The following is a 10,371-nucleotide window of genomic DNA, read 5'->3' on the forward strand; positions in this document are numbered from 1 at the left end:
TTCTACTGAAAAATCGAAACATGGCTACCTTTTGATCGGTATCATAACAAATTGTTTTTTCGCTGAAAAAAAAACAAAAAAACTACTTGATCAAATTAAGTGAATTTTTTTCAAAGAATTTCATTCCATAACGGATACGTACAATATAACCTTTTTTTCAATATTTTCATTTTTTAATGTCTTGATTAAACTGTACAAGTACCATTTTTTTAAATATTTAAAATATGGAAATATTTTATGGCTAGTGGGGGGGGTACCCGGCGTTGCTCGGGTGTTTGGAGGTGTAAGAGAAAAAAAAAGTTTTAGTAGGAAGGTAGGATTGAACCCCGAAGCCTTGACACGAAGGAAAAAAAGCCAGACACCTAACTGTCTCGGCCACGACGGAAAGAAACTGATAAGAGCGTTAAGTGAATGTTTATGAAGCGAAATAAATAGGTGCAAAGAAGTGACGTGGTGTCTGAGCTAGTTTTGCGCTGCAAGCCAGATCATTCGCGGCGAGCTAAAAAAAATTTGGGCTAATTAAATACACACATGACCCCCGTTGTTAAGTCATAATTATTATGATTTAGACGCAATATAAAAAGTTTTAAGTATTGTCAAGCTGTGTTAGCTCGTGTTGTGTGGTTGGTTAATAGAGAGAAACGAAAAGACGCGTGTTGTTAGTTTTAAATATAAAACATGGAGGCCTTTATTTCCAGTGCGCATGCGTGGTTGTTACAAAACAAGGATTGTCATGAAACAAAATGATAACGTTGTTACAAAACTAGGATTGTAACGAAACGAAACGTTAACATCGTTACATCCCCCCTTTACCAATATGAAGATTATGATATTGAGCATATTCAATATATGATAAAAGGTAAGGGCTAATTCAGGGTAGACTGCCTGAATAGCTACAGCGAAGCAGGGGATTATTCTGCCCCATGAATTGCTTGCTATATTCTCTAGAAAATGTTCACAAGTTCATTTTTGATGGTGGTCGTACCATCCTGCCACTGCGAGTGTATTGTTGGGAGTCTCTTTGTGGAGACTGAGTTGTTCATGCAGGTGGTTCTGCAAATGTTACATGCTTTGGCGTTTGTGGTGGTGTTGGCCTTATTGGAGCACTCCTAATATGCTGCCGGTTTCTCCGTAGCATATATCCGTTTGCAGTTTGTAGGAGATATGATCGGGGACCATCTGCTTGAGAAGCTACGGTTGCTAAGTCCCAGTTTCCGTGTGTAGGGTTTTATGCTCTTACCCTCTGGCCAGGATATAAAGGTGGTAGGTCTTCCTTGAGCGCATGCTGGTCAAAATATTTCTTTTGCTTGTGTTGCCTTTGTTTAAAAGCATCATATATTTGATCCTGATCTTGGTGGTTGTTTTCTATTTTTGTTGCAATTGGGGATTGGATTCGTCTACCCATGAGTAGCTGTGCGGGGCTGGGTATGGCGTTTGAGATAGGTGTGCAGTCTCTCAGTTTTTCAATGCGGTCAGCAGAGAAACGAATGGTGTCAACTCGAACATCCAGATCGATAGGGTCCGAATTACCAGGTGATGGCAGGCGTGATAACCCATCAGCCAATATGTTTTCGGATTCCTTGTTATAGGATAATCTGAAATTATATCCCTGTAGCTGGATGAGCATTCGTTGTAGGCGAGCTGGAGCTGAGGTGAGAGGTTTGTCAATGATCATGACAAGAGGTTTGTGGTCAGTGACAATTTGGAAACCATGACCGTATAAATATGTGTGGAATCTATGTGTGCCAAACACGATTGCCAGTAGTTCCCGCTCGATACATGCGTATCGTTGTTCTGTTTGTGTCAGACTCTTGCTTGCGTATAAGACAGGCATTAAATTGCCAGCTGAGTCTGGTTATAGAAGCGCTGCTCCTATTCCATGAAGATTTGCGTCACAGTGTAAGTAGATTGGGCGCTTGGGGTCAAAGTAGTGAAGCAGGGACGTTTCAGACACTTCACTCTTCAGGTTTTTGAAAACCGTCTGGTGGTGTGGCTCCCATTGGAATTCTGACTCTTTGTGAAGTAAGTCACGTAATACAGTGGTTTTTGAGCTGAAATCCTTAATAAAGCGGGATAGGTATGTCATTACACCTAGAAACTGTTCCAGTTCTGTTTTATTGCATGGTTCTGGCATTTCCTGTAGGTCTCGTACCTTTGCTGGGTCAGGTTTCATTCCAGAATGGGTGTATATATTTCCGAAGAAGGAGATTTCCTGGCGTTTTATCTCGCATTTCTTGGAATTCATTGTGAGGCCCTCTTGTGTGGCGACTTCCATGAGGTGCCTTAGGTTGTTGTCATGTTCACGTTCTGTTGAGCCATATACAACAATATCATCCACTATACCGCATGTTCCTGTGCACTTCTCAAGTATTCTGTCCATCTCGAGCTGGTAGATGTCTTGGCTCACGTTTAAACCAAATGGAAGTCGTTGGAAGCAGTACCTTCCAAATGGTGTTTGAAAAGTGGTCAGGATCTGGCTTTCCTGGTCAAGCTTTATAGACCAGTATCCTGCCTTAGCATCCAGTTTTGAGAAGTATTTTGCACCTGCAAACCGGTGATTGAGTTCCTCAACTGTTGGGATTTGATGATACGGCCGCATTAGGGCTTTGTTTAGTGCCCTTGGGTCTAAGCAGACCCTTATTGTGTTGTCACGTTTGGTTACATATGTAAGGGAGCTTACCCAGTCAGTTGGCTCCTCAATACGACAAATGACATTCTGTGACTCCATCTTGTCTAGTTCAGCCTTGATCTTCTCCCGCATGGCTATTGGTGTTCTTCTTGGTGCGTCTATGTGGCATGGAGTATTAGGGTTGACAGTGAGCTTGTGTGTTTTCTTGAACTCGCCAATGCGGTCGAATCTGTCGGGGTATAAATATGCTGTTGATAGGCTGTTGCTGAACGGATATGGCACAGTTCATTGTCACAACGTTGAAGGCTACAGATGTTGGCAGGCCCAGTATAGCTGGTCCTGGAGTGTTGACCACATAAAATTGAGTGTTGAACCATGAAGAGTCCTTGTATTTGCACCTGATGTTTGTGGTGCCATGGCATTTTATTTCAGTGTTGTTGTATGTTGTCAGTACGCATTTCGTTGGGTTTAGTGATCCAGGTATTGGGTTTCCGTCTTCGTTTATGACGGAGGGGCACATACTGCGGAATATGCGTAAAGGTAGTGTGTTTGCCTGTGCACCCGTGTCTACCTTCAGTTTGAGGCTGTGCGTACCTGGGTGGTCTGTCAATATAACGTTTATAATGACAAACGCTTCATTTTGTGTTGTTTTTTGTTTGTGCAGTGGATGTTCACTGTTAATAGTGCTGAATGTGAGGTGCTCCATCGCCGCATGTAGACTTTTCGGCCTGTTCCATGTTGTCTGTGCCTTGGCTGGCTGCGGCTTTTATGCCAGGGTTTTTCTTGTTTCCTGGGTCTGAGTCTCGCTGAGAAGCACAATTTGGCCCAAGGGCCCATTTTCCCGCAGGAGCTGCATATGTCGTTCTTGGCAGGGCAATGCTCCTTGCCAAAACGGTGGTCCCGTCCACAATTTTTACACAAGTTGCTGGTATTTCTGTTGCCTTCCTGGCGTTTGCGACCACCGCGATTTATGGTGTCTATCTGTGACAGGCCATGTAGTTGGTGTATTTTGTTTATATACACGACTGAAGCTTCATATGTGCGTGCTAATTTCACAGCCTCTTCTATTGTGTAGCCCTTCGGCTTGTTCAACAGTTCTTTTTGTAAGTCCGGTATGGGCGTGTTGGCTATCAGTATTTCTACTAAACGTTCGTTCATTTCATGGACTGTGAAATCGCATTTCTTCGCCTGTAAGCGACACCTGTTTAGAAATATGTCGGTCGTCTCGGTGGGTTTTTGTTGGTATCTACTGAGTTCGAGCCTACATATACGGTGGTTGGTTGCCGGTTCCAGCTGCTCCAAAAATGCGTTGAAAATTTTGTTGGCGTCTCCGGTCTTCGTTTGACATAGACCAACTGTTGTATCTACGAATTCCTTCCTCGCCAGTTGCGAGTAGAATGATAGGCACTTTCTCTTCTTTAGTTCCCTTCGCTGTGAAATAAAGTTCCAAACGTCGTTGGAATATCTTGAATGACTCTGCAGTGTTAGGCGAGTCCCAGTCGAGAATGGGAACTGGTATCGATATATTAGCCATAGTAGTAGTAGTGTTGTTGCAAGCTTCAACGAGCGTGTGTGTGTGTTTTACGAAGTTTTGGTTCGAAAAAAATATATATAATGTCTTACTTTTATCGTTGTTTTATTTTATTTTTCCCTTTATCTCGCCGCTGCCACCATGTCAAGCTGTGTTAGCTCGTGTTGTGTGGTTGGTTAATAGAGAGAAACGAAAAGACGCGTGTAGTTAGTTTTAAATATAAAACATGGAGGCCTTTATTTCCAGTGCGCATGCATGGTTGTTACAAAACAAGGATTGTCATGAAACGAAATGATAACGTTGTTACAAAACTAGGATTGTAACGACACGAAACGATAACATCGTTACAAGTATGAGCGAGCCTACCCAGAAGGCATGGGAAAAAACCTTTCGCGACATACACAAAAAGCGAACATACATACATAAATACATCCATACATACATACACACATTTTCACTTTTACATTTATAGATAACATAAGAAGTGTTAATAAAAAAAACTTTCATACATTTATTTATAACAAAATTCCATTTATTCATCTTAAGAAACTATTTTTTATACAATTTTTTTTTCTTTTTTTTTTTGATAACACACATTTATGACAAAATTCTGTAATACAACTTGTGAAATATGTAAATATATTATTTCACAAAGACGCTATTTATACAAATGTAAATAATAAAAATGCTTATTAGTTTTTTTTTGTATTTTTTTTCGTGATAACAAGTTTTTAAAACAAACAAAAAAGAACTATTTATAAAATTGTAAAAATGAAAAATTATTATTTTTTATTGTTTCGTGATAAAACAAAAAGTGTTAAAACTAAAATAATTTTTTAAAATTAATTATTTCCACATTTTTGTATTTCGTTTCATGCTTAGTGACTTCCATTCAATATTTACACAAACCGTGTCCATATCCGGTGTCTTAACTTTGCGTACTGAATTTTTGACTTGACTTAACCATATTTTCTTATACAATAAATATGTAAATTCAAACGACTGGCATGAATCATTTTGAAGCCTTTAAACTACTAAAAAGAAGTCATTTCTGACTGACAAAACATCAAGTGTAAGGGTTCATTTGTGCTTCTACAGCAAAGGAAAGCATTGATTTTCTCCACGTATCGCTGTCGGGTATTGATCTGCGTTAATGTTTGTGTTGTCTAAAGATGCTGCAGTTGCTGCACTGTTCAGCCTTGACACGAGATGCCGCCGCCCACGCAACATTTCTAGAAATAAACAGGTCACGTGACAGCAGAATCAGTTTGACATCATGTATCTTTTTCTTTTTTCCCTATCAATATTTCAGTAATTTTTGATGTCTTATAAGACGGCTGACGTTTTCCCTCATTTTCCGCGTGGCTGCTATCGGAACCACTGAAGAGGCAAAATACTGTCTCCACTTTTTTCTTACTCAGTATTTGTATTATGAAGCGATTTATTGAAATAAAATGTAAAAAAGGACATTATTGAACAGAAGGTATCCCCAAAACAATGTGAAAAACGGACCGCATGTTCCCGTGACGTCAGACTTGTGTTAACTATACGAACTATGGAAAAGTAGAAGCGACTTAATGATTTTTTTATAATCTTTGTTTATCTTCTTCAGACTGCAATTAATCATTAATCTTTGTCATAATTTTGTTAGGTTTTTAAGATTTACACAGTTTAATGATTAATAATATTATAAGATTTACGCAGTTTAATGATTAATAATATAAACAATTGTATATTAAATATCAAATACGGTTTTATTGAACGTTCTTTTGGTTACCTACGGGCTTCCATATTTTGTTCGGTAAAAAGAGGTGGAACAACACATGAGGGCGGGGGTGGGCCTATAAAATGCTTAATATTTGTGCAATAATATTTTCAAATCGGTTTTAATCTGGCGAGCTGACAAGAGCCATGTAAAAACGTAATATTAAAAAAATTAATTGAACACAATTAAAACTCTATGTTGTAACGGAACATTTTGAAATAATGGAATTTTAATCGTTTTAATCTTTTAAAAACTCGTTAAAATAAGTTGAACCACTAAAAAATTACAAAGTTAGCTAGAAAACAAACATTTAGAAAAATCAATTTAATTTTTTTTTTAAACAACAGTAAACAAGTAAAAAAATTTTTTTTTAATATTATAGGGAGTATAGTATCTTTAAAAAACAATATCTCCTTCAAAAACGGCTATAAAATGTGTTTTCAATCGATATTTATTCAATAAGGGACCAGTTTTCCTACCTAGCAAAAAGGGACGAGTTTTCTGGGTACGAGTATTCCGAGTACGAGTTTTCCTGAATTTAATTTTTTTATAAATGATTTTACCAAAAATTCTTCATAAGTTTTGGTTTCGGTTTCGATCATAGCTGAAGGAACACAAGCTGATGCACCAAAGTCATATGGATATTTTTTTTTATTTTTGAAATCGCAACTTTATAATATATAAAAATCGATAGAACATTAACTCTGAAATAATATATGCGAAATTTGCAACAATTAAAATATCATATTTAAGCGTACTTAACGATCTGGCTATGCTGGGCGCCCTTGCTAGCTTAGATAAATACTTTTTCAGTTTTAACAAGAGTTACGGTGATACTAGAGCATTTCTATTTACACCAGGAATACCAACATCAATATATTACATATGAATGAATCCCCTGTGGAATTTCCACAGGTCCCGCTAGTTATTATTTGCATCTTGTTTTTGTTTTGTGATTTTTTTACAGCAAAGCAAATCAATTTAATAAGCCACCAAATTTATATGATTAAAATAAAATTTAAACATTCATAGAAGGAAGGCACATAATAGTTAACGAAGCCCAACGCCCTCTCCATGTTAAAAATGGGTTTCTAAATTGTAACATTATTATTTAAAAATTCGTTCGTAACAACGAGGGGGAGGGGTTATTAATATTTTGTTCTTACATCGTTTTCTCATTTTTCCGACGGCGTCGACTATTTTCAACTGCTTATGAAAACTTTCAAGTAGCATGTTGTACACTAACGACGAACTGATACATTTTTGCTTTGTTTAAAATCAAAATAAACCTTTTGTCGTCTTTCAATTTGCAATACATTACAAGGAAAACATTTGAGAAAAAATATACCCTGGGATTTATTTAATAATTTGAAAATTTACGGAAAAAATAAAAACAAAGACAAAAAAAAACAACAAATCTCTAATTAAATATTTATAAATATTAAAAGACTCGGAATCAGAATTGGGAATCGAATCGGAATCGGGAATTTAGAATGGTATCGGTAATTGGATCGGAATCGGGATAAATTTTGGAATCATCCCATCACTAATATATATATATATATATATATATATATATATATATATATATATATATATACACGCACACACACACATCTATGGAACTCTCTTCCATTTGCCTGCTTTCCAGCTGACTATTATATAGTCATCTTCAAGTCCAACATAAACAAGTTCTTGATGACCCGTTCTCCTTAAGTAATCCGATTTACGAAATTGACACCTCTAACGATTACTATGATATTATCCCTTTGACTACTCTGCACTGTTAAACTCTTATCCTCGAGTGGCCCCTGGGCCTTGGTAAGTGGTGATTCCTTTGTCTATATATATATATATATATATATATATATATATAAAGAAGCATGCATAATAAAATGAAATCAAATGAAACACTGAAATAATAGAAGAGTCACCAGGTAACAAGTGCTACCTAAATCATAAAAAGAATTTTGTGAAAGAGAAATTGAGAAAAATGAAATTTGATAACAAAACATTTTTATACAAGTAAAAGAATATAAAAAAATTATTTTTCAATAATGAAAATGCTAATAGCTCGAAATGTTCATTGTTTGAATATGTGTGTATTTAAGAATTTGGCATTGAGTATGTGTGTGCGCTACTTTTGTTCTTGTATGTGCACAAGTGCTGAGGCCCATATGTGGGTCACTGGGTTCTTTCGCCTTTCTTTCTTTATCTCGGCCAAAGGCATCGTTGGGGTGTTGAGTTCCCTTCAGGTTCACTTGTGTTCAGGTTGACTGTTTGTTCCCAATTTCACACTGACTTATTACTTTCATGTATATGTGTTACTTTTTTAGGTTTGGAAATATTTCCATTGTTTAAGGCGTTCCCAATTTCACACTGACTTATTACTTTCATGTATATGTGTTACTTTTTTAGGTTTGGAAATATTTCCATTGGTTGAAAATTATTTGATTTAACATTTTCATGTTAAAAGTTAAATAGAAACACGGAAAAAGAAAAAAAGGGAAAAATCAGTTAGTGAATAAAATCGTAAAAGATGGTTTGAAATCAAAAAGACATGTAACAGCCTACCTGCCTTATCAACTCATGAAACGAAGTGAATGAAATAAAATAGAAGATGATCGAGTGATGATAATTATAAGTGAATGGATGGAAAAACAAAACTATGAAGAAAAGAAAAAATAAGACACTTACAAAAAGAATAGAATAAAAAAGAAACTGTGATTTAACGATCTTTTTGTTTTATATTTAAATTTACACCAGAAAGAAAAAACGGTACTTATGCAGTTTGGTTAACGCGATTTTTCTTAACCTTCCCAAGCGTTTCGATAGATATCTAGAAGAACCAAGATGTGGCGAGCCGCTTAACCAATCAAATTCAAGTTAGCAGCCGCTAAAAAAATTCAATTTATTTTTATTCAATTATTTTTTGTCAAAGTTCACACGAAAACGAACCACGTCAGAAGAATGTGGAGGGAAGCAAAGAAAAGAAGCAAAATCGAATGTGGGACCAATAGGGAACTATTAGAAAGCTACTTGACAGATTTACTGTGGAGACAGAAATTCAAAGATCTTTTCGCCTGCATAATGTATTAGGTAGCTCAATATTACTCTCAGCTTCCTTCCATTTTCTCTACATCCTCTTCTCTGCCTTCGCAGTTCGTGTCTGCTCTTGCAGCAAAAGAAAATTTACCAACCACATACCATCTATAAAAAGAAATCATTAAAAAAATTAAAAACAAAACAAACCCAAAACATAAACATGACCACTAAACATCGGTATAAAAATTGATAACTGACAAAAAAGGAATTCATAACAATATCCCCCCAGAAAAAAAAAACAAACAAAAAAAAAAAACAAGAATAAATGAAACATTTTTTTTTTAATTAAAAGTTTTAATAAAAAGAAATCTACAAAAGAAAATTTTTTCATATCTTGTTGAAATTCTTTTCGTTTTCTTGTTAAAATAAAAGTTTAACATTACCAGTAGTGCTTTAATTATTTTCTCCTAAAGATATATTAGACAGTATTTTGAGTTATTTGGGTTTTGGGCACCATCGTGTTTCTGCATCAACACATCCTGATTCTTTTTGATATCTGCTCGGAAACGCTCATGAAAGTTCGGAAAACCGCGGTAATAAAACTGCATAAGCAGCGAAAAACTTTTATGCTATTTTTACAGTTTCATCAAATCAAATTTGAAATAGACATTTGTAAAAGAAAAAGAAATTTTCGTTTCTTCCATTTTTCATTCTGGTTTATAGTTGTATTTATATAAAACAAAAACAAAAATAAATAGACTAAATTGTTACAAAGCGGGGACAAAACAAATCCCAATAAATATTTTTATCAAAAATCGTAACATTTACATAAAACGCTACACCTCATCGTACTTTGATTTTTAAAAGCAAATATTCACTTCCAGAACATTTAAATGCAAAACGCGCCAATTCACAAAAGAATGTACCTTCGATATTATAGTTCTAGAATGAATGTTTTCTTGTTTTCCTTGTGGCAGACTGGTCAATGACATTGCCAAAATCTATTACAGAACAGCCAGATCCGACAGTCTTAACTGGCTCATGGTTGACCGGAGATAATTTTTTTTATAAGTTTCATTTTGGAAAACCTTCTTTTACACCATGCTACAGAAACACATATTGTCAGCAGGAATTTTAGAGCCAGCATAAGATATGGCAATGACTCAACAAAGTCCGACTTGATGATAAACTGTAGGAATTGCAGTACAGTCCAGTGCTTGGCTTCCTCCAAGTTTATTTCCGCTGCTTGTAAGTGTCGTCTTAAACGTGAACTTTCTAGACAAAGGTTTTCTTCAGATAGCTCATCATACACAGCTGTGAGCTTAGCAACAGACAACCGTATTTTTTCCTCGCCAGCACAAATAATATGATCTGACTGAACGGCAGAAAAAGTCAAGAAAG

At 35.9% G+C, this 10,371-nt stretch overlaps 1 protein-coding gene across 1 annotated transcript; it reads right to left on the reverse strand.

The window, feature by feature from the left end:
* Positions 1-1,855: 1,855 nt before the first annotated feature.
* Positions 1,856-2,380, reverse strand: LOC145240209 (uncharacterized). The gene has a single exon (XM_080103794.1). The coding sequence runs from the start codon at positions 2,378-2,380 to the stop codon at positions 1,856-1,858; it is 525 nt and encodes a 174-aa protein (XP_079959920.1).
* Positions 2,381-10,371: the final 7,991 nt, after the last annotated feature.

Source organism: Euprymna scolopes, chromosome 19, assembly GCF_053919585.1.
Source record: "Euprymna scolopes isolate OS-2025 chromosome 19, ASM5391958v1, whole genome shotgun sequence".
NCBI lineage: Eukaryota > Metazoa > Mollusca > Cephalopoda > Sepiida > Sepiolidae > Euprymna > Euprymna scolopes.